The sequence below is a fragment of the Lynx canadensis genome, chromosome D1 (genome assembly GCF_007474595.2).
Source record: "Lynx canadensis isolate LIC74 chromosome D1, mLynCan4.pri.v2, whole genome shotgun sequence".
Classification (NCBI taxonomy): domain Eukaryota; kingdom Metazoa; phylum Chordata; class Mammalia; order Carnivora; family Felidae; genus Lynx; species Lynx canadensis.
Genome location: NC_044312.2, coordinates 85,778,693 through 85,804,195, shown reverse-complemented (window position 1 = coordinate 85,804,195; position 25,503 = coordinate 85,778,693). Strand labels below are relative to the sequence as shown.

The following is a 25,503-nucleotide window of genomic DNA, read 5'->3' as shown; positions in this document are numbered from 1 at the left end:
GTACAGTAAGATGACACTGTTAAATATTTTCAGTTGTGAATTATAAGAATGACCTTACAAGTAGAGGCTTCATTTCAGGCTTTTTGACAGAAATTTATATTGATACTAATTCATACCACTGATAAGTTACTCTGAGAAAGTGATTACTGGAGGTTGGCATTGCTTAAACACTGCAAAGATCTTTTATACAGAAAATATGAGAGAATGACAGCATTGCTGATGTGTTATTAATTACTAGTATCTGATTTTCTAATGCTGGTTTTTATACTCACTTAACTCTTAAAATTTGGCTTGCTCAAACATTTTACTGATGTTTGGGCACAATGAAAAGAGGGATCTTTGAGTTAGGAAGCTGTGTAATTTCACTTGGCTGTTTTTTTAAAACACAAAGACGGCAATATTTGAAATAATTTTGAAAATCATTGAAATTTTAGTTGAAGTAAATGGGACTAGCTGTAAATAGTTCACATTTTACTTAGTTTAATTAGTAAATTATAACTTTGGACAAGGGTATTTAGATATTGAACCTTCACTAGTAAGTAACTGGGGAATATAATTTGTACCAAAGGGCTTCATTGAACTTTTAAATAATAGATTTGTAATATTAAGAAACCGAGAACTAAACATAAAGAATGGAAAGATCAAGAATATAGGGAGCCAAAGGAGGAGGCTCTATGGGACCAACTGTAGATTCTTAGTAGTATTCAGAGATGATTGGCTAAGGAAGAATGTGTACTGAATTATATCCTGTTAATATTTCTGTCAATGAGGGTGGTGGTGGTAAAAGAATAATCTTTGGGCACAAAGTCACATGGAATAAAGTGACCATTAGGAGAATTTTGCTAGAGACGAACTGTATTCATAAAGTGTTTTTAAAAACACAGGGGTGGATCCCATGCCAATGTCAGTCAGTATGTTCCACTCTCTTTTCTGTCTAAAGTTCACTTTCTTCTGATAATTTCTCTCTTCTATTCTGAATATTACTTTATAAGCATCTTTAGTAAAGGTTTCAATCCATGGATAGGAGTCCTAGGTGAACTTGTGTGTAGTAATCACTACAGAAATTGGCCCAAGAGAGTGGGAAGGAAAGCAGGAAGAGTAACATTTAGAGTCACCAGAATTATTACCTTATTTTATTGGGTGGCAAGGACCAGACCCAGCCACTGGGCTCTTCCAAATTAGATATTCCAAAGGAATATTTTGTCTGACTTATGAGGACATAGGGCATTGGTCAAGTATTGAATCCATGCACCGACACCCTCCAGGTGGGGAGATTGGTGGTCAGTGAATTTGCTCCACATGACAGAGTTTATAGTCACCTGTGAAATACATTGCAAGTATGTTGTAATTATTTAACCTAGGTAAAGCAATGATATTGTAAATATTTCCTTCATAGATTACAGGGTTCAAGATTATTCCTGTAACATCATTCTTAATCATAAACAGATATTCCTTCTTGATTTTGAGAAAAAGATCAGTAATACAGTTTCTGAAGAATTGCCCCAAACTCTGGATTGCAGCTAGTACGGAAGAAAGACACACAATCCTGTGAATGCCCATGGCAGTATGTGGCTCATGAGAACATTATTGGTCATGTATAGAGGTAGTATAAAGACTGAGAACCTCTGATGTAATATGGCAAAGGCCAATTTGTCAAATTAAATTTGTCAATTAGATATTTGCCTTTTAAATGCAACACACATCACTTGATATAGCAACTAGATAAACCAAATCAGTCACAATGTTTGAAAGTTGTTCTCCAGACTGAAAGGAGAGTACAGCTTTGTCCCTATATACACATTAGGCTGTTTAAATATGTTTGTTGTCACAAAGAAATTGAGTTGATTGAGCTAAGACTAGGATTACAGGCCCCAATTTTAAAGTAAGTATAGTAATCCCTATCAGAATAACACCAGCATTCTTCACAGGGTTACAGGGCAAACAATCCTAAAATTTGTATGGCACCAGAAAAGACCCTGAATAGCCAAAGCAATTCAGAAAAAGAAAACCAAAGCTGGAGGCATCACAATTATGGACTTCAAGCTGTATTATAAAGCTGTAATCATCAAGACAGTTTGGTACTGGCACAAAAACAGACACATAGATCAGTGGTACAGAATAAAGAACCCAGAAATTGACCCACATATGTATAGCCAACTAATCTTTGACAAAGCAGGAAAGAATATCCAATACAAAAAAGACAGTCTCTTTGGTAAAACTGGACAGCAACATACAGAAGAATGAGCCTGGACCACTTTCTTATACCATACACAAAAACAAACTCAAAATGGATGAAAGACCTAAACGTAAGGCAGGAAACCATCAATCCTAGAGGAGAAAGCAGGCAACAACCTCTTTGACCCTTCAGGTTTTTTTAGTATCCCCTGTATGAATCTTTATATAGTTTGGATATTAGGCCATTATTCAGTACATCATTTATAGAGATCTTTTCCCATTCCGTAGGCTGCCTTTTTGTTTTGTTGATGGTTTCCTTCACTGTGCAAAAGCTTTTTAGTTTGTTGCAGTCACAGTATTTTTGTTTGTTTGTTTTGCTTTTGTTTCCCTTGTCTGAGGAGACATATCTAGAAAAATTTTGCTAAGGTTGATGTCCAAGCGGTTACTGACAATGTTTTCTTTTAAGAGTTTTATGGCTGAAGAAACAAGAGTGCAGCGTGAACATGGGGAAGCAAAAGAAAGCAAGAAAGTATGCAACCATGAAGTGAATGCTTAGTCTCTGAAATCAGAGGCTTAAAGAGAAGGATAGATTGAAACCTAAAAAGAAAGAAAAGAAAGATCCCAGTGCACTCAGGGAAAGAGAAGTCCCCCGACATCCTTCCTGCTTATTCTTCCAATATAACACACAGCTGGGCCCACCTTACCACATCCTGATTGATACCAACTTTATCAACTTTTCCATTAAAGCTAAACTTGACTTAGTACAATCAATGATGGACTGTCTGTATGCCAAGTGTATCCCTTGTATAACTGACTGTGTAATGGCTGAAACTGAGAAATTGGGGTAAAAGTTGGCTCTAAGGATTGCCAAGGATCCAAGATTTGAATGATTACCATGCACACACAAAGGAACCTATGCAGATGACTGCTTAGTACAGAGAGTAACTCAGCATAAATGTTACATTGTGGCCACCGTTGACTGGGACCTTAAATGAAGGATCCGGAAGATCCCCAGAGTTCCCATCATGTACATTTCTAACCATAGGTACAACATTGAGCAGATGCCAGATGATTATGGAGCCCCTTGGTTCTAATTCTAACACTCTAAAGATAGAGATCCTCTGCCTTCCTTTACCAACTTTTTCTGTTTCCAGTTCATGTAGCAATATGCTATAACATGAATTATTCTCCTTCTTACCCATTTGCTCTGTTATGAGCTGAGTATGGTTAAATACACTCACTTTTGATGTTGTTTTGAAATTGATATTTTGTATCATTTTGAATTTTGTTGCATCTTTTTATAAATCAGATGATTGCACACATTAAAAAAAAAGAGTTTTATGGCTTCAAGTCTTACATTTAGGTCTTTGATCCATTTTGGGTTTATTTTTGTGTGCAGTATAAGAAAGTGGTCCTGTTTCATTCTTTTGCATGTAGCTAGCCAGTTTCTCCAACACTATTTATTGAAAAGAATGTCTTCTCCCCATTGTATATTCTTGCCTCCTATGTCATAAATAGATCATATAAGTGCGGGATTATTTCTAGGTTCTCAATTCTGTTCATTGATCTATGTGTCTTTTTTGTTCTGTCAGTGCCATACTATTTTGGTTATTATAGCTTTGTGGTATATATAGTTTGAAATCTGGGTGCATGACACTTCCAGTTTTGTTCCTCCTTCTCAAGATTGCTGTGGCTACTCCAGGTCTTTTGTGGTTCCATACAAATTTTACAATTATTTTTTCTAGTTCTATGAAAAACACTATTAGTATTCTGAAAAGGATTGCCTTGAATCTATAGATTGCTTTGGGTAATATAGACATTTTAACAATATTAATTCTTCCAATCCATGAACATGGTATATCTTTCCATTTATTTGTATTGATTAAAACCAATATAAAAGTAATATCCTTCCTGGGCATGTGGGTGGCTCAGTTGGTTAAGCGTCCAACTCTTGATTTCAGCTCAGATCATGATTTCACAGTTTATAAGATCAAGCCCCACATAGGCTCTGCACTGTCAGTACACAGCCTGCTTGGGATTCTCTCTCTCTCTCTCTCTCTCTCTCTCTCTCTCTCTCTCTCAAAAACAAATACATAATTTAAAAATAAAATGAAATAAAACTAACATCTTGACATTGTAAGTTAATGAAAAATATAGAAAATACCAAGAATGATATAAAAATTTCCTGGGGCACCTGGGTGGCTCAGTTGGTTAAGCATACGACTCATGATTTTGGCTCAGGTCATGATCTGAGTGTTCATGAGTTTGAACTCCACTTCGGGCTTTGCACTGACAGTGTGGAGCCTGCTTGGGATTCTCTCCCTCCCTTTTTCTCTTCCCCTCCCCTGCTCATGCTCTCTTTCTCTGTCTCTCTAAATAAATAAAACTTAAAAAACTAAAAAAAATAGATAAAACTTTCCTTCAGTTCTAGCGTTTATTAGTATGTAACCACTTTTTAAAATTTATTGCATCTTTCTCTTTTTTATTAATATTTGTTTTTTATTTACTTTTATTTCATTTATTATTTTTTTTAAGTAAGCTCTGAACCCATCATGGGGCTTGAACTCATAACCCTGAGATCAAGAGTCACCAGGTACCCCAGTTGGTGTGTTTTTAAAGTAAAATTATGATATAATAATTGTAACTGCTTTTTTTCTTATCATATTTTAGGAATATTTTCTAAATAATCAAATTTCATTTTATAATATAATTTGTATAGCCATTTAGTATAGAAAGGACTTTCAATGTTTATTCAATTTAGCCAGAGCTTATTGTAATAAATTATTTATAGTTTTTTTCTGCACTCTCTTGGTAGGTTTTAGATACTTGCACAATGAGAATGAACCTAAATTCACCAGCCAGATATCTTTATGATTTGTATGGCAGAACAATTAAAGATATTTCAAAAGGTAAGTCACAAAGATTTTACAAGCTCTATTATCACATTTCAAAAGACATTTGCATAATTTATATATATAAACATATATGTATATAAATATATATGAATATATATGAACATATATATATATATATATGAAAACATATATAATAAAAGTTTAGTTTTAACATGGGAAATATTCCTATACAAAAGGAAATTATGGAATGGATTAAGTTTTGAAGAATTTTTATTTCAGCTTGTGTTGGTCCATTTGGGCAAAAATATCATAGGCTGAATGGCTTAAACAACAAACATTTATTTCTTATAATTATGAAGTCTGGGAAGACCAAGATCAAGGCCCTGGCAGATTCACTGTCTGTTGAGGGGCCCTTGACTGATTCATAGGCTGTTATCTTCTCATTGTGTCCTTATATGGTAGAAAGGGCAAGGGTACCTGGTGGGGTCTCTTGTATAAGGACACTAATTCCATTCATGAGGCCTCTACCCTTATGACCTAATTATCTCCAAACACCGTCACATTAGGTTTCAACATTTGAATTTTGGGGGGACACAAACACTCAACCTGTAGCACAGCTCAAGCTTAGATTTGAGAAAAATCATGCGTGTTTTAACCTTCATAAGCCATAATTTAATAAACAAAAGCAATTGATAAATTTTCATAACTTAGCAGATACTTTCTATGGTATACAGCTTTCAAAGGAGAAAAATGAGAAATCATACTACTGTTGCTCAGATATAAAATTTTTAAATGTTTTGGTTAACTTCTAGAGGTTTTTCAAAAGTTATGAAATGTGTTCTAAAGCAATTTTATTGGGATACCTGGGTGGCTCAGTTGGTTAAGCATCTGACTTTGGCTCAGGTCACAATCTCACAGTTCGTGGGTTTGAGGCTCGCATCAGGCTCTGTGCTAACAGCTCAGAGCCTGGAGCCTGCTTTGGATTCTGTGTCTCCCTTTCTCCCTCCCCTACTCCACATGTGCTCTCTCTTTCTCTCTCAAAAATAAATAAATAAACTTTAAAACAATTAAAAAATAAAACAATTTTATTCTATGTCTTTGTCAAAATATGAGACTTTCATGTTTCTAAAAGCACTGATTTGCTAGTCTCTAAGAGCAAAAATACCATGAATTCCACATTTGTACTTGTAAATTACTATTAGTAGTAATTAGTACTATTATTTACTTCTTACTTTTTTAATTTACTTTTTATACTTTAGTAGTAATTACTATTCTTTACTAGTACTACTATTAGCACTACTAAAAATGCTACTCTTATGGTCCTATCACTTCATCTGAACCTTAACTCCATATGCCTGAAGAGGGCCAGAATATTAAGTGGCATACTTAACTGCAAGGTTAGATCCAGGCAACTGTAAGTGATTTTAGGATATGGCTATTCTGAATACTTACATTTGTTTCTAAAATCCTTGCTTGTAATATATAAAAACAAACCTTTACTGGCTTTATGATCTTAATCCTATTGAGTGACTACTATTATATTTTGATATTTGGGGTGCTTGGGTGGCTAAGCATCCAACTCTTTTTTTTAATGTTTATTTATTTATTTTTGAGAGAGAGAGAGAGAGAGAGAGAGAGAGAGAGAGAGAATGAGCGCATGAGCAGCAGAAGGGCAGAGAAAGGGAGACAGACAATTCCAAGCAGACTCCATGTTGGCAGGACAGAGCCTGACACAGGGCTCGATCTCTTGACAGTAAGATCATGACCTGAGCTGAAACTCAGAGTCAGTCGCTTAACTGACTGAGCCACCTAGGCACCCCATAAACTTCCAACTCTTGATCTTGGCTCAGGTCATGATCACATCATTCATGAGATCAAGCCCCACATTGGGCTCCATGCTGAGCATGGAGCCTACTTGGGATTCTCTCTCCCTCTTTCTCTGTCCCTCTTCTGTTTGTATGCTCGCACTCTCTCTCTCTCTCTTTCTCAAAATAAATAAACTTTAAAACAGATATTTTGAAACTTATTATAATTCTTAATTTTTTTTCTGCCAAGGATTATATGTGTGTTTGCATATTAGAAAGTAAATTATACTTTATCATTTTTAATGTTTGTATTGATATAATTATTTTTTATTTTATTAGAAGATTTCAAAGCTTTTGTAGACATACCCATTATCTAGCTAGTTACGTACCTGTAAGACACATGAAACACAGGGAATCCTTCTTTATGGTCTTTTTTGAGGGGGAGGAGGGGATATGGAATATCAATATTAAAGTTTATGTTTTCTTTCTTGCATTCCCCCCAATCATGCTGGTTCAAATGATCTTTTTTTTTTTTTTTTTTAATTTTTTTTTTCAACGTTTATTTATTTTTGGGACAGAGAAAGAGACGGAGCATGAACGGGGGAGGGCCAGAGAGAGAGGGAGACACAGAATGGGAAACAGGCTCCAGGCTCTGAGCCATCAGCCCAGAGCCTGACGCGGGGCTCGAACTCATGGACCGCGAGATCGTGACCTGGCTGAAGTCGGATGCTTAACCGACTGCGCCACCCAGGCGCCCCTCAAATGATCTTTATAATCAACAATATTATATAATCACTCTTAAATTTGCATTAATAAAATAAATAACACATTTTAAGACCCTATCCATCTTTAAATTATTTCCAGCTCACTGGGATTTGAAAAAAAAGTTTTTAAATTAATCATTAGAATTAAAACTGTAAGGCACCCTGGTAAAGGGGAAAGATTTACACTTAGAAAGTTGATTTTTTCCCCCTCCCAAATGTGGAAGAGCAGAACTACTTATCAAAACATAAAAGCTCTGACTCTGAGGTGTGATGCTTCATGGATGCCAGAGGCAGACTCATGCCTCATGCTTCACGTGTCCCAGAAGTGTGCTATTATCACATTTTAATGCATGCCTTGCCCTGTGTCTTTGCGTACGTAGGAACGCTATGCCAGCTGAAATTAGCCTATGCGACTAGTAACATGTGGAAGCATAACAAGTTCACTAGATTTAAAATCCTCAAAGAAGCTAATCCTACTGAAGGAGCTTCCAGTCTGTAGTGCCCTAGTCACTTAACATTAGGTTTTTGCATTTATTCTTTCTTTGTTCGTTAGTATAATTTGTGCATCAAATGATTGAGGTCCCTCAACTTTTATATTTCATAGTCTTCTGAACTTCATCTTGGGAAAGATGAAGTGTTATGGGAAAGTTATCTTTTAATTTAAACAAATGCTAATTCTCTCATTTGATGTATGACTCTTGTTTGCTTATGTCAAATCAGAATATCACGTCTAATGTTAAGATCATAGTAATTACTTTTTATTTATAAGGACAGAGTAGAAGTGTAATTGTACCAAGGACTGAAATGTAACAGATATACAAAATGAAAATTTTTCTCCTATCTGTTGCTTCTTTTTTTAGAATTAGATATGCCTTGAAGGTTTTCCTCCTTTGCTGTGAGAAATGAGCACATTGGACATGACACCAAACTTTTACTTTATCAAGTCTAGTGAAACTTTTAAAACCTCATAGGATTTGCAAATTGCTTATGTTTTTAGACTTCTAAAAACCATAGAAGATTTTAACAAAGAAATTTATTTTGTTACATGCAGGAACATTCCTTACTTTTATGCCTCCCACCAAGATCTATTCTTTCTAGAGTAGAACTACCCACTGTGTAAAGATGCCATATTCCTATGTATGATCAACATGCTAGTACAGCATTTCTGCTAGAACAGGATATAAAAAATGTATTCTGCAAAATCACCACCCCAAAATTACAAGGCTGTGGAAACAATAGTGTTGAGGGAGACCATTCAAAATCTATGCACCTTTAAAACCAGAATACCAACTTAAATAATAATTAACCTAGGGGATACTGTAAACAGCCTGGGTAGGTGTCTCAGAGTGATGCTTCAGAGGATATTAAAGCTGCACAAAAACAATAGAGTGTGAGAAAATGCAGATGGACGTCAACTGGAGGTTTGGGGCTTCCTTTAAGGAAGGCACAGGAGGAAGGGAAACTCCCACAGAGTCATGCAAGGAACCCCAGTGCTGCAGGCAAGCTAAAGCATTTTTCTTTCCTGCTAAAGGTCAGAATTCTACTCCTTCACTGTTGGCCTCCTTTGCCTAGGAAAAAGCACATATTTACCAACCAAACTTCTATATTGTATTGATATCATTGCCTATTTACTAATCATATATAAACTATTTGGTATTATATAAGCACATAACATGGGGCGCCTGGGTGGCGCAGTCGGTTAAGCGTCCGACTTCAGCCAGGTCACGATCTCGCGGTCCGTGAGTTCGAGCCCCGCGTCGGGCTCTGTGCTGACTGCTCAGAGCCTGGAGCCTGTTTCCGATTCTGTGTCTCCCTCTCTCTCTGCCCCTCCCCCGTTCATGCTCTGTCTCTCTCTGTCCCAAAAAATAAATAAACGTTGAAAAAAAATTATATAAGCACATAACAGTGGGAGAACACAGGTAGATTGTGTCAGATTTTGATAGACCTCATTCCCCCTAACATTTCCCAACTTTTTGTTCTCTTACCTTCTTTGGCTTCATTATTCCATTATGGTGAACAGAGAAGTGAGTCTCCCTCTTGAGGGAGATCCTCAGTCTGTTAGGACCTATTATTCCAATAACCAAACTCTGCTCCTGCGTGGATCCTTCCAGATCATGGTGGGTAGTATGAAATTTACCCTAGAAGATTCTGAAATGAGTTAAAATATAATTAAATTGGGGCGCCTGGGTGGCGCAGTCAGTTAAGCGTCCGACTTCAGCCAGGTCACGATCTCACGGTCCGTGAGTTCGAGCCCCGCGTCGGGCTCTGGGCTGATGGCTCAGAGCCTGGAGCCTGTTTCCGATTCTGTGTCTCCCTCTCTCTCTGCCCCTCCCCCGTTCATGCTCTGTCTCTCTCTGTCCCCCAAAAAAAAAAAAAAAAAAAGTTGAAAAAAAATAATTAAATTGACTCCAAGTCTGTGTTATTGAGCATTGAATGTTCACTTCCTGTTCCATTTCCCACCCCAAATTATACCAGTTACACCACCCAAAATGGTTATGTATTTATTCTCTGACATGTTTTTCAGAAATTGTACAATGCAATGAACTCAAATGACAGGATTAATGTATTTTAATCACAAAACTCCAAACACATATCCTGAACTTGAATGTTAATTCTTGCCCATTATGAAATTTTTGTGAAGTTAAATTCAAAGAATAAAATTCCAAAGAAATGAAAATCCCAAAATTTTATATTTATAGGGAAGTGAATTCCCAAATCAAACAATCTTACCTTTGTGAGTTAAAATCCAATAAAAGTTCCAACTCCACAAGTTAAAATTCAAAGAAATAAAAGTCCGTAATTTTTATTCTTCCCAGTGTCAGCCAGATGGCTTTTAGATGCCTAGTTTGAGCTGGAATTCCTCCAGCAGCTACCTTCCGGGCCCCCGTGGTGGGCATCATCCCTCAGGACTTGAGAAGTTGGAATGAGCTTATACCAACTTTCTCATGTGCCCTAATTCCAGTTGAATCAACAGATGATCACAACATCAGCCCCATATCCAGGACATTCAGAACAGAAGCCAATCCCCAGTTTCTAATGTGGCTATTCCAAGCAAAATGATGTTTCCAGGTAACTATTTTGGCATGATCCAGACCATCTGACTGTTGCCAAAGAGCATCACAGAAACTAAGTGAAGGAAGGCAAAGAAGAGAAAGCATTCCTCATGTCAGTCTTTCCAACATGCCAGTCAATTTACGCTGTTGATCAGGGTCTGTGACATATGCTATAACGTGTTGGGAAGCAGTCTCTCATCAAGGCATTAATTATAGCATTATGTATTTATAATATTTTGAAGAAAAAATTGACCAGTGATTTCTAAAAAACACTCTGCATAAGAGTTGATGAAGTGCTCTGAATTTGGAGCCAGAGTTCAAACTCCAGTTACGCCACCTATTGTATGAACTGAGACAAGTTAGTTTCTTTGAGAGTTGGTTTCTTCATCTACAAAATAAGGATGAAATTACTTGCCTTAATAGGTTATTGCAAGGAGTAAGTGAATTATATGTGAAGTCCTTAGAACAAGTACCTGACACTTGGTAAGGATTATATAACATTTTTTTTGAGATTTTATTTTTAAGTAATCTCTGTACTAAACATGGGGCTCAAACTCACAACCACAAGATCAAGAGTCATATGCTCCACAACTGAGCCAGGCAGGTGCCCCAACATTATAGAATACTTTATCATCATTGCTGTTATTATTATCCTCAAAGGGGATACTCTTACATTCTTTTGCAACATTTGGAAATTTACGTTGGTGGCAGCCCCAAGACTTATTTGAGATGTTGTTATTTGCCTTTGTAAAGTTTTCCAAGCACCTTAATGGTCTTTTCCCTCTGAGTCACGTATTTCTGAACCCCATGCTGAACTGAGGGTAGGCCCTCTCTGGTGGCAAAGCATCCGTCTTGCCTCGGGAACAGTAATTTCAATCCTGGGTCACAGTGGCTACTGCAATGGCCTCTGGCTATGGAACTGTTTAAGCCCAAGACACCTACTTCCTTATCACAGCTTCTCCCTTATGTTCACTTTAGTTCCATTACAGAATAACTTCACTCCATGGATTTCTGAATAGAAGTGGCTGTTTATGTTTCCGAGCCTCACGGTCTTAGGTGCTCAGTGAAGAATAGCACTGATGTCATTTCCTCCTGTAGACATGATCTTTCCTCAGTTTTTGAATGCTCTTAGGCTTGAGTTAACATTTCTGTTCTCTTTTTCTACAACATTTAGGATTTGCCTCTGCTGTACTCCTGTTCCTTTCAGAAAGGTTCCCTTCTCTAACAGGCTTGGGCTGCATTCTTTGTGGTTGTTGAGTTCTTTCTTTTCTTTTCCTTTTGAGTTCATACTTGTGTTTTTTTCTAACATATCCCTGTAAATATTTTTCTTGCAGGGTCTCTCATAGTGAGAGATATGATATCAATAAGTTCCGGGGTGCCTGGGTGGCTCAGTCGGTTGAGCATCCGACTTCAGCTCAAGTCATGATCTCACAGTCCGTGGGTTCGAGCCCTGCGTCGGGCTCTGGGCTGATGACTCAGAGCCTGGAGCCTGCTTTATATTCTGTGTCTCCCTCTCTCTCTGCCCCTCCCCCTGCTCATGCTCTATCTCTGTCTCTCAAAAATGAATAAATATTTAAAAAAAAATAAGTTCCAAGTTTGTCAATATCATCTTTTGTTCAAACCGGTCCTACCCATTTTCACCTCCCTGAATTAAATAATCCCACCCAGGATGTATTTTCCCACTGGTTAACATCTAATTTAGATCTGACTTCTTCTTTTTTTTTTTTTTTGTAATGTTTATTTTATTTTTGAGACAGAGAGAGACAGAGCATGAGCAGGGGAGGGGCACAGAGAGAGAGAGACAGAGAATCCGAAGCAGGCTCCAGGCTCTGAGCTGTCAGCACAGAGCCCAATGCGGGGCTCGAACCCACAAACCATGAGATCATGACCTGAGCTGAAGTTGGATGCTCAACCGACTGAGCCACCCAGGCGCCCCTAGATCTGACGTCTTTATCTATTATTGCTGTGCCTGGATCTTCTGTAACATAATTCGTCTTCCCTTTGCCTTAATCTTAAACCCAGAAATTTGGTGGTGGGGGTCGGGGGAGGATGCACTAAATACATTTTTTGAGTATTTGATGTTAATCTTCCTAGTATTCCTCTCTCTAATTTGTTCAGATTTCATGTGCACATTTTGTATAACTGTCACATCCTCAAAAGAGATTCTCCAAATTGCTTTTACTATTAATTTATCTGTAAAATAAATGTCACCTCTTCACAGTATTTGGATTCTGCCTCCTTTGGGGGATTGTTCTGAGTTTGCCCTGTGAGATCTTTATTTCTCTCTTAGGTTTTACTGGACTCCAGTTACTGTTTGTGATTTTGTAACAATTGAAATATTTTCCCTTTTGTAATAAACTCTTTAAGAGTAGTTAGCCTTGATACCCTCATATCTGGCCTTCAGGATTTCAGTTTGTCTTTTCATATCTTTTAAAAATGTATGTTCAAATCAGATATTTACCTTTATTCTAAGATCTCTTTCCTCCTCCAGCTAAACAAACCTGTCTTGTTTATTTTCATGCATATACCGCTTTATTTTGATCATAAGTTTGAAGCATCTTTTGAAACCACTTTAGGGGCACCTGGCTAACTCAGTTGGTAGAACATACATCTCTTTATTTCCGGGTCCTAAATTCTAGCTCCACACTGGGCATGGAGCCTATATAAAACGACTTTACTTTCTCCTTGATTCCTTTAGCAAACCTTTTTCTTAGATTTGTAATACTTTCTTCCAGTTGTTTCTCTACCTTAACTGAAGAAGATGAAGTGTTCTTTTTATAATAAATCTACCACCTTTCTATAGGGGAAGCCACAATTTGGGTTTCTGAAACTTAGAACGTAAATGTTCATAATTTATCAGAATACAATTTCCCAGGTCAATCAATGATGAGTAAAGGAATCTCACCTCCCCCACTTTTTCCCAGATCATTATATAATCTACAAATGCATTTTTATTTCTGTTAAACGCATTGTATCTTTGACCTAAATTGAATTTAAAGACAACAAAAGCCCCCAAACTTTTACTAACAATTTGCTCCTAAACTGCTTCTTCCTTGTCCTGTACTTGTACTGCTGATTTTATAGCTATGAGAAAAGAATATTATACATTGACTCCTATTAAATTTCTACTTTCAAGGTTTTTATTTAGTAGTTTAGCCTTGCAAGGTCTTTCAGAAATTTAAACTGTAACCCAGGGATTAACAATTTCTTCTGTCTTTGTTTTCACTTGTAAATGTGATCTGAATACCAATTTTATCACCGTCTAAATTATTGATAATTTTTTTAATGTTATTCATTTTTGAGAGAGATAGAGACAGAGCTCAAGCAGGGGAGGGACAGAGAGAGAGGGAGACACAGAATCCAAAGCAGGTTCCAGGTTCTGAGCTGTCAGCACAGAGCCCAATGTGGGACTCGAACCCACGAACCGTGAGATAATGACCTGAGCCAAAGTCAGATGCTTAACTGACTGAGCCACCCCTGTGCCCCAATTATTGATAATTTAAAAAAAAATGTTGACTATGACATGAAGGGACAGAGACCTCTATTATGTTATCAAAGTCCCTGTCTCTGATTTACAGTAATCTTCCATGGATATGGCTGTTTGTTTAGCTATGAATCTACAAGCTCACCAATCTCTCTGGTAACACTATTTTAAAAAGTAATTTTAGAGGGTGCCTCTCTGGCTCAATTGGTAGAACATGTGACTCTTGGTCTCAGAGTGGTAAGTTCAAGCCCCACATTGGGTATAGAGATTACTTAAAAATAAAATATTTTTGAAAAGTGATTTTAGCCTATTATAACTTGTCATACTCAACCCAAGCTTAAATCTTTATAATGGCCTGAAGGACCTTTATGATTTGGTCCCTACCCAACTTGGAGAAGTTCTTCACATCATACTACTGACTTCTTCATCACTGCACTCAAGTCACCTTATTTTTTCATTTCTGTTCCTCATTTTATTCTTCTTCATGCCCCAGTACCTTGCCATATAATGTTTTCCCTACTTGGATTTTTTTCTCTCACCCTATCCGACTTGCAAGCAGTTGCCTACTCATCTTAAGGTCTTATGGTAAATATTTCTTCTTCTGAAATGCTTCCCTGACATTGCCTTGCTCTGATGCTATTTTCCTCCCTTGTCTAGGGCAGGTATCCCTGTTATACTAATAGCACCCTGTATATAGTAATTGTGACAATTGTACTTCATAAAACTGCTTGGGGAATTATTTGTTTAATATCTGTCTCTCCACTAGACTGTAAGCTCCATATATGTAGAGATTTTGTAGTCTTGTCTCTATTCCCATGTTTAATTCAGGGCTAAACAATGTAGAGTAGATATCATAAAATAGTATAAAATTTCGGGTTGCTGCCCTTGTCTAGAAGCATTGTACTCAAATTCCTTTTAATGTGAGTGAAAAGTTCAGGACACTGAGAAGGAGTCTAGTCAAATGCTCCCTTCTCTGTGCCCCAAAAATGCCTAGTACTACCCATTTGTGGCTAGTACTACAGTTTCTGTTCTGCTAAATGTGGAATTTTGCAATGGTCCAGATGGTTTGGGCTCTGTAAGTGGCATTGCTTTCTTAGCTAGCAGTGGGTAACTCAGAAGGGTATATATGTAACCTACAGCCTTCAGTCAAAGCCCCATAAAGGGACAAGTGTGTGTTTGTGCGTGCAGGTGTGCATGTGTGCATTTGTGTATGTGTGTTCATTCTCATTCCTTTTATTATTTTCCCCAGGAAAGAAACTGGGATCCAAGGCAGCATCTACTGATAACTTTCTTTTGCCTTGTTTTGGATACTACATGACATACTTCTCTATAATTTTTAAATGGAAGCATTAAAGGAAAGCAATTATTTCTAAACAGGGGATCTAACCAGGAGATTTGTAGACATTATATGTTCTCCTACTTTGTTGCAGCTATACCAAGTTACCTTAGAAGAGACCTGCAGATTTAGCGGTGGTCCTTGCTTAAGGATAATAGATGGTAGCTGTAGTCTATTGGGACCTACTTCCCACTGGAAGAAATGATAATTATATGCTGGTGTTAGAGATGTCAAGCCCCATGTAAAGAATTTCCCCAAGAGTCTTCCTGTTTGCCCCAAGAATCTCCCTCTCTGTTCATTAAATACTTATTTAATACATTAGTTGCTCCATATGGGTTCTCACGATTACTATTTATTTTTCTAAGAGTTCAAAAACTGTTCATCTTATAATCTCTTCTAGAACTTTTCAGGGAATTAAGATCAAACTTATGGCTAAAATATCTTCTTTAAAATTAAATACATTGTCTCTTGGGCGCCTGGGTGGCGCAGTCGGTTGAGCGTCCGACTTCAGCCAGGTCACGATCTCGCGGTCCGTGAGTTCGAGCCCCGCGTCGGGCTCTGGGCTGATGGCTCGGAGCCTGGAGCCTGTTTCCGATTCTGTGTCTCCCTCTCTCTCTGCCCCTCCCCCGTTCATGCTCTGTCTCTCTCTGTCCCAAAAATAAATAAAAAACGTTGAAAAAAAAAACCTTAAAAAAAATACATTGTCTCTTTTCAATCCTTGGGTCCCAGTTCTATTTACCTTTATTTCTCATATTTTATGAAACGTAAAACTTCAGACCTCTTGCTGAAGAGGGATGTCAAATGCTAATAGTTGTGAATCAGCCCTTAAATCTCTCTAGGGTGCATTAGAATATATGAAGGCAGCCAGTTAAAAGCCCTTTTGTGTGGGAAATATGCCTCTCAGGAGATGTCTTCTGACTTCCCTTGGGACCTGTGCACCCTGTGACTTTGCCTTGGTTCCAAGGTTTCTTATACATGGCCCTCAGTGTTTCCTAATGACCTCCAAGCATCAGAGTTGGGCTTCTCTTGTTGCTTGGACAAAAACAGAAGGTAATCACTGACTTATAATTCAACTATTGATCTATAGAGAATATTAAGAATTTTTAATGGCTTGACTTAAAGAAAAGGCTTTTTTTGGTGGCAGTTGGAGAATTCCCTTTATAATTGGATCACTTCCATCTTTTATTAAATGTGTGAATGCAGAATTGTGTGATGTGAGCATTCACAAAGCAGTCTAATCTGCTCATAGACTCTTTAATATCTGTCAGAAATTCCCTTTTGAAATCCTTAAAACATAGACTGTTTTTTATATTCATGAAGATATGATCATCACTCCTAGGTTTTGTTGGGCTAAATTTGCTTCAGTATTTATGTAATGTTTTAGCCAAATCCTTGCTCTTTCCATCTTGTTGGGTTTGTCTTTCTAGCTTTCGTTTTTTATCTATTTCTGAGTCTTTGAACCAAAAATCTTAGCCTGACTCTAATGACTTGTCAGTGATCCTAGAAATTCATTATTAAAAATATAAGAATAATTACCAATGAACACTAATTGCTTAATTGCTATTATCTGTTATAAAACAATTTTTTTAACAAAGTTCTCCATGTGAAAGAACATGACTCAGTATAGATTTGTTTTCTTCCCCATAAGAGTTTTTAGAATATTAGACAAATTATGCAAAAAGCTAATTATAGCTTTTTATATACATTATATAGTTCTACTATAGTTTACATACATTATATAGTTCTACTTTTGTGAAATGAGCATGGAGAAATAAACATTGAAAGGGAACCCTCCATTTTAATTGCTGAAACTATAAAGACTTTAGTTTATCACATTTAAACTACAAATTATATATATAATAATTAATATATAATATTATTTATATATATATAATCCTAAATAAAATATGTAAATGTAATATATTGACTTAGAATTTTCATCCAAGGAGACCAAAACAGCTTTATCCACATTATCTGATTCTTGTAGGGCTGTCTGAATTAGGTATGTGTCTGTCAAGTATTATTATTATAATTGCTTTCAAACAAGAAAAAAGAAAAAGAAAGAAAAATTTTTAGATTTGTAATCGTTGATACTTTACAATGTAACAGTAGAATTTTGAAACATTTTTGGGTGCCTGGCTGGCTTAGTCAGTAGAGCATTCGACTCTTGACCTCGGGATTGTTAAAGTCAAGTCCCACGTTGGGTGTAGAGATTACTTAAAAATAAAATCTTAAAAAAAAAAAAAGAAACATTTTACAATTAGGTTGCTTTTAATGGTACTTACACATTAAGTGCTTTGTATATTTGATTGTGTTTCTAAGTTTTACTGTGTTTTCTATTATATCTTTTCCTAATGGGTCAAAAGTTAATTGGTGCCTCAGTTAACACCATTTAGGTTAAGCTTTTCTCAACAATAATAAATATAAAAAATAATAATGTAAAAAGGTATCAGTTGTTACAGCAAACAATTATATAATGACATTTCTAAAGGCCTTTACTGCTAATTTTTGTTGGTTTCACTTAAGTTCCATGTTTTGCATTTTCCAAAACTAAGATGACACCTCAAATTTTTGTACAGAGCTTTAAAGTTTGCAAAAGCAGGTCATATATATTCAATTACTATGTATTGGTATAGGCCATACCCACACAAAATAGATTAGATACAGTTTATTCTCAATATTTAAGTAAACTTGAAGTTATACCTATATCAGTTCAAGCAAGTTATGTTACATTATCACTAAATATCAGATATTTAAGATACTCAAGGAACTGAGTTCACAAAATAACTTGTATTTTTAAAGACCCACACAGTATTATTTTTGTTGAGGGGGAGGGCAAGACACAATAGAATGCCAGCTTATTTCTACTTGTATAAACCAAGTTATTTAAATAAATGAATTGTGTATGCTGACCTGTTCTACCAATGTGCTACTGGGACGTATGAAAAAAAGATGTGCATGGTGGTGGCAGTAGAAAGAGGCATAAAGCGTATTGGAAAACTACCAAATGTCCCCTGCAAATGGGCCCTATTCAGAATCAGTAAGCGTATGATGAGTGAAGTGGTTTTGAATATCGCCTTTAGATTCCATGCTGTTACAAGGCCAGCCCTGAACATGGCAACTCTTATTTCCACACACAGTACCTCTTCACTCTCAATTTAACCCCAAAATCTGATGAACCCATTACTCCATACTTGATTTCATGGAACAAGGAGTAGATATAGTTACAAATGATCAATCACAAGCCGTGAACCAAAGCAGCAAGGCATTAACAATTCACACCATTTCGGTCCACTTGCTCAAGCAGAAGATGTGCCAGCATATTTAATGCACAGCTACTTCGTTCAGTTTAAGAAAAGACATGACTCAGGATGCATTTTCAGAACAGAAGAGACCTAAGATTTCATACTTTCTAAGCCCCAATGTCAACGTTCATCCACACATCAGCAATTAAAATAACCAGGTGTTCTGTAAAGGTCACAATGTCTAAATTAAATTTTACTCAGGTAAAAACAATATGACCTATGAAATTCTTCCCCCCAATGCATCCCTGTTCTGTTTGATCCTATCATACAAATCAATGTCTCTTACAGCAGTATTATAACACTGTAGACCCCACAGGCAATATGCCGTCAGTTTAATAGGATCACTGAAAAACTAAAGCAGCTGTGAAAGATTGCTCTAAGTATAGCAATCGTGTGCTTGTCATTTTGTTCAGTGGAGGAAGCATCCAAATTTGGGTAGGCATCGGTATTTAAGAATATGACTGCTAAATCTTTTCACATAAGTACCTTAGGGACAATAACATTTGACATATAGCATATAAACAAATGTATGCAGCAGCTGTTAGTTTAGTTTTGTTTGAATAAGAATATACTGATATAAATCAAGCAACACTGGAGACAGTATGCTTTACATCATTCAATCTTCCCAGCAGACCATGCTTTTGAGTGGCATCTGCTGGTTGTTCTGAGACCGGGAGCTTTTCAACTATTACCTAGAGCTGGATGCAGAGCATTAAAACACACACATACCTTGGCACTAACTCACACTCCCTCCAGGCATACACCCTGGATGGGAGACAGTCAAATCTTAGTATCTTTAAAGAGCTCACTTTGTTTCATCCAAAAAAGACTTTTTAGATAAACTTCATTTTAAAAATAAATTCCAACTGAATTGGTAGGAAATTTCCTAATGATGCCCTGCTAACAATAGCTGAGTATTTTAAGACTGAGATCTGAAACTTGCTGCCAAAGAGCACATAGAAGTTTCTTTATAGGTAATTATGCTCTGGGCAGTGTGCTCTTTTTTTTCATAGTCTCATGTACTCTGACTGAAATGTGAAAATTACAGTATTATGTAAATTATGATTCTGAATATTTAATTGGCATGAATTTTAATTTTTAATTCACAGCAGGTTATTAAAGCCTTTGATTATTTCTAGTACTTTTTGAAAATATATGAATTAAAAAATCCTCTTTTTAGCTTTCCATAGTAGATTCAAATGAGTATACAAAGTGTCTCTTTTAATGTAAGATGTTGCTTTTGGAAAGAGATCTATATTCTCTAGGTATAGAACTTCACAGACATTCCAGTCTATTTCTACTTGGTAAGTTCCGTCAGCTTTGTGGTTTCTCTTTAGAGAGATATTTGTCTCCTTGTCAGAAATCCTTGTACTGCCCCCATGGTGAATCCAAATAAGTTCAAGCTTCTTATCAGTGATGAAGTGATTTTAATATAAGGTCCTCTTGAAGATGGAATAGCTTATTTCTATATGAATAGCATTTGAACTCATTGTATATGGTGTATCTTAAAGGATATCATCTTTATTATTTATAATAGCTATTTTGATCTTAACTAATATTTTTGCTGTGTTACATAAGTTTTATGGTGTGCTTTTTCCCATAGTAACATGATTTATGACATGGTAGGATAATGCACATGAGGCTTTTCCAAGACTTTTTAAATACCCACCTCTGGCCTTCTCCTGGCTTGTTAATGCTTCATTGCCAAATTGTATCATTTTCTTTTGTATTTACTTGCCTTCTTAGTCTTCAAGGTCATTTGATAAGGAAAATTAAGGCAAAACAGTTGTACATATTCTAAATGTGTTTCAAAATTCTGGGATATTAATACTTATTAAATTTTGATCAAATTTTCATTTGGTCATAGAAAGTTACAGATTTTAGGTGATTGTGTATAGTTCCTAAAAGACTGTCCACAGTATATCCAATGTACTATTTATTCATCTGGTAGACATTTATTAAACACTGCTTTTACCAAACTAAAAAATTCTATGGCCTCAGAACCCTAAAGCATTTGTGATATACCGGAGGATGGGAGTGGGAGTGGAGAAGATAAGGATTAATTCAAATCAATCAGTGGAAAATAAAATTATAAACAATGCTCTGGGAAACATAGAGGAGGGAGCAGTTAATTCTGCCTAAATAACATGGGATATTTTGCCAAAGAAGGTAACATTTGATATGAACCTTGAAGGACAAGAATATATTAACAAGTGGAAAAAAGGAGGAAGAAATGCAAGGGAAGTGGAATGGCGTAAGAAAAGTATCAATTGTTAGATATGAAATTAAAATAGCTACTATGTTTAATCATATGATCGATTTACCCATGATGCTCAATATTAACTCTACCCAATGAAGTTACTTCTTTTGGTCACATGGTCTATTTACTTAGCATCGTCAGTCTTAACTCCAAACACAGTGACACTGTTGGGTTCATCTCAGTTTTCCCTGCAGTCATAACTTGAGAATAAACAAAATGGATAAAAAGCTATCAACTTCATAACTGCACCTCTGCAGTGGTGGTAATGATCCCAATGGAATGATCACATTTGACTGATCTATGCTTATTGACAAATTTAATGAATGATTAATTTCCAAACCACTTATCTAATAAAAGTGTTGAGGCCCTATTCAATGAAAATACTGAGATACAGGAAAGCAAAACTCTTGTTGCAACTATGTAAATAGGAGCAAATAGGTAGAACACCTGTAATTAAGGCCTCAAACCTAAGACAAAATGCTGTGTGTAGCTCTACACAGAAATATTAAAGGAATATAGGAAGATAGCAGCCAGCTAACCTTTCTGAGGCAATATTTATCAGTAGTAGTTTGAAGGAGAAACTCGTGGTTTATGCACAAAATAATACCTTGAAGTTCATTCACTGGGAAAGACTTATTTTTTCATTGAGTATCTCTCATGGGCCTTGTTAGCTCATAGCAACATCTAGGTTTATGCTCTTTCCAAGGTTGAAAAGTGTCTATTGTCCTCTCTAAATAATTGCCTTTGTTTTTTGCACCACATCTTTATGCAATAGTCTTCTTTAATAGAATGCACTTTGCTTCAGAAACTGAGTGAAAAAGAACTCTACATAAAAGAAAACCATTGGTTAAGAACACTTATGAGTTGTCTTTGGTATAGAATGTTAAGAATATCCACCAAAATCCTTAAAAAATAATTCACACGTTAAAAAAAATCTATGGTTGGGGGTGAAAAGCCAACTGACTTATTTTTAATCAAATTTTCTATTATATTTCAAAACTATCATTTTAGGTCAAGTCTCCTTTTATATGGGAAGTATTCTAACTGATTAATAAATTTAATTTTTTAAATAGATTAGGCTTATATTTATACTTCCTTTCTCAGTACTTAGGGCGTATCATTTTCTTATGTTTTCTGTACCTTCCTAGTTAGTGGAAACATTGTTTGTTCTTGGAGTGTGCTTTGTCTTCCTTTTCAAGAAGATCATCAAAGTTACTAGTTTGCAGCTTCCAAAAAGAAAAGAGCCTTCTAATCCCTAGTTCAGAGGCTAACCTTTATTAGCACTCTTGTGGTTATAATGAGGACCCTGCCTCCAGCAGGGAGATTCTGGAATACTGAACAGATTATTCAACAAGTTCAGAGCAGATTCTGAAGTCTCTTATAAAACCTGCTTGTGAATACTGCTTTCTTTGCTTTGCTATTTCTGGTTTCCATAGTATTCCTAATTACATAAATCATGTGGAGCATGGGAGCTATTTTCTATCCTATATCAATTCTGACACTGCTTGCATTTTGGTATAATTTTTTTTTCCTAAACTTTACTTTTTTTTTCTTAAATTTTTATTTAAGAGGGCACAAACCTGCAAAAAGTAGAGTTTGTATTAGAAGATCTATGAAATTATACTTTGGAATCCCTTGGGCTGACTTAAAGAATTTGAAAGTTATATTGTGGCAAGCATGGATGAATAAAACTATAGGACTAGAGAATCTGATAACATGTTCTCAGGTTTAAATTCAAGATTAAATCCAGGATGTAGATCATTCAAGTTTATTACCTACTTCTCAGTTTGCTTTAAATTATTTCAACTTAATAGCTATTTATGTAATGCCTTTCCATATTCAAAAACTGTGGTATGTTCAATAAGTGTACCAAATTAAAAGTTTACAAGTTAAAACTCAATACATAATGATGTATGAATGCAGTTAACTGAAAGCACTGATCATTCTTAAGCTAGTTTTCTTTAGGAAAAATTATAATCAAGGTTGATTTATATTGTGAATTTTTCTTAAAGATTGAAGGGTTGCAATTCTGATATACGTTTATTTTTTATTTTTCATTACTTCATAGTTTATATGATCTCATATTTTGTAAAAGTTTGAGGTATTTGTTACGACAACACTTACAGAGAAAAACAGTTGCTCCAGGGGGATAAACATGGTTTTGATATGTGAATTTTAGGAATTAATTTCTCAGGCTGGGTGAGTGAATTTCATGCACACATCTAAAGATGTCTAAATAGTCACTGGGTCATAATTTTCTTTTAACTTTATAGTAGTTTTAGAAAAGCTTAAGTTCTATTTCCAACCTTCTCCTTAGTGTTGAATACATTAGAAAGAATTTAAATTGTGCTATGGTTGAGATTTGCAGAACTTAGTGCCATAAAATGCATAACTTTTTTACTAAGAGCAAAATTCAGCAGAATACCAGTAGCAAAGGCCATTTGCATAACTCAGCGGCTCAGCAGCTCAGCTGAACCTAATTGTAATTCAATTTCCAGATTGCTACGCTAGGCCTCTCTGCATAAAATATGCCACATATAACATAACCAATGGCACGGAGCTAGGAGCTATTTTCTTTGCTGGTGATCTATTTAATTTCTTTTCTAGTAGAAATATGTATCAGAATAAGGTAGCCAAGCCATATGGTTATTTTGTATGTTTATACTATGTCACATGTGTATACTTAAGACCAAGTTAAAAAATGATACCTTTCATTTTTCTGGGTTCCCAAATGCGTGTAAGATTTTTTTTATTTCTTTATTTCTGGCATTTCAGAGGGAAATTAAATCTTGAAAAATGTTAGCTAGCTGCCATGTTATTTGACTATTTTACACTAGAAAGACTTTATAAGCTAATCGTGTGAAAAAGTGTATAAACATGTCTGTCAAGTCCAGTATAGATGTTGCAATACAGGCCAACAAGTAAATATCTTCTCTCTGTTTACAAAACGCTTGCTGGAATAGCATTCCTAAATCTTTGACTAGCTTATATGCCAGAAACTTAAAAACAAAAAGGTATGATAAAATGCTTGCTTAAGATGCTCCCCTTTATTTTTAAACAGCCTTGCCACCCTGTTTTTATGGGTTATTTAATCAATGGCAGTGAAGAGACTTGAATAGCATGGCTTATGAAGGTGTGGATTATATTTTATGAATAATTTCCAGATGTGATGTTTTAGGTATATAGACTCCTCTATGGGAAGCTATATACAGAAACAACATGGATCTTACAATTTTATCAGGACAATGCAAGTAGATTTCAGCAAGGTTGGTTCCAACTCATCTGTGATAAATGAGAAGATAAGGCAATCAGTGCACACCATGACACTCTGTGCAGCTAGTTAGGCACACTTCAGGACTATTCAGGTGTGCTCACAAAGCTTATGAGTCTTGCATGGGGGGGTGTCTCAATATAAATACATCCTTCATGGTGGCCACTAGTAATGCAGGAATTGCCTCTGTAAGACTTAACCCAGGTCAGATATAAATAATAGATGTTAAGAGTTAGTTCTGGTACTGGGGCTATGTTCCAGGCAGTGCATTTCAGTTGGGTCAAAAGAATTTATTTTCCCTTATTTTCTTGCATAGTACCTCTGCTTGAAAAATGCCTGCAAAATTCCATCACACCTTTGCGGGGACCAGTTTGGGTCTCTAAGGGAGAAGGTTTCAGCCCCTCAGGAGCTAGGATGTACATCCAAGGAGTTCTTTTGGCCTTGTACCAACGACTAAAGTCTGCAAAAAAATATTATAAACAGGTGAGTCACCCCTCTTTAAAACTTGCTTTATTCTGTGTTTTAAAATGTACTTGGTTGTATAGAAGCAATGATTGGCATTGTGTCATTAAAAAAAAAAAAAAAAAACCGTGACATGTATTTTGTGAACTCAGTGCCCGTTAGGGAGCCAAAATGCTTCTTCTGTAATCTCAAAGCCAACAATAATGGGGCTAATTGTATCTGTCTTTTGGTATGGGATGTCATATGTCTCATCTTTTCTTGCTGCATACTGTGCAAAGCGAAGGCAACTCCTTATGTGGAATTTCTATAGACAGTTACTTTAAGCAAGAAAATGAATAGCTCCTAAAGCAGTTGAAGGTTTTAATGTTCAGCTTTCTTTTTTCTTTTCTTTTCTTTTTTTTTTTCAGTATGAAATCAGAATTGCTGTTGTAGAAGTTGGGCTAAAATGTAAACCAATCACATTCTGCGAAATGAAATTGTGAATTAATTTCTTGTCAGGACTAACTCACTTCATTTATGCTTATTTAACCTGTATGTTTATAAAGTAAAGAAATAGAACTAATATATCTGAATCAGTTTAAAATTGGTTTTGTCCTTTAATTTCTAAGTATACCATCCTATAACTGTGTGTGTGTGTGTGTGTGTGTGTGTGTGTGTGTGTGTAAAGACTGATTTTTTTTTTATAACTACTTATAGGGACTTTGATTTATCCTAAAGTAGAATTCACATTGCA

At 36.0% G+C, this 25,503-nt stretch overlaps 1 protein-coding gene and 1 pseudogene across 1 annotated transcript in view; both read left to right on the top strand.

Moving 5' to 3' along the window:
• Window positions 1-25,252, top strand: part of LOC115526341 (doublecortin domain-containing protein 1-like) — an 85,737-nt gene extending 60,485 nt beyond the window's left edge. Inside the window, exons 6-8 of the mRNA XM_032595082.1 lie at window positions 4,991-5,084; window positions 24,625-24,791; window positions 25,178-25,252. Coding sequence (XP_032450973.1) covers window positions 4,991-5,084; window positions 24,625-24,791; window positions 25,178-25,252 — 336 coding nt within the window. The remainder of the gene's footprint in view (window positions 1-4,990; window positions 5,085-24,624; window positions 24,792-25,177) is intronic.
• Window positions 2,679-3,269, top strand: LOC115525348 (annotated as a pseudogene).
• Window positions 25,253-25,503: the final 251 nt, after the last annotated feature.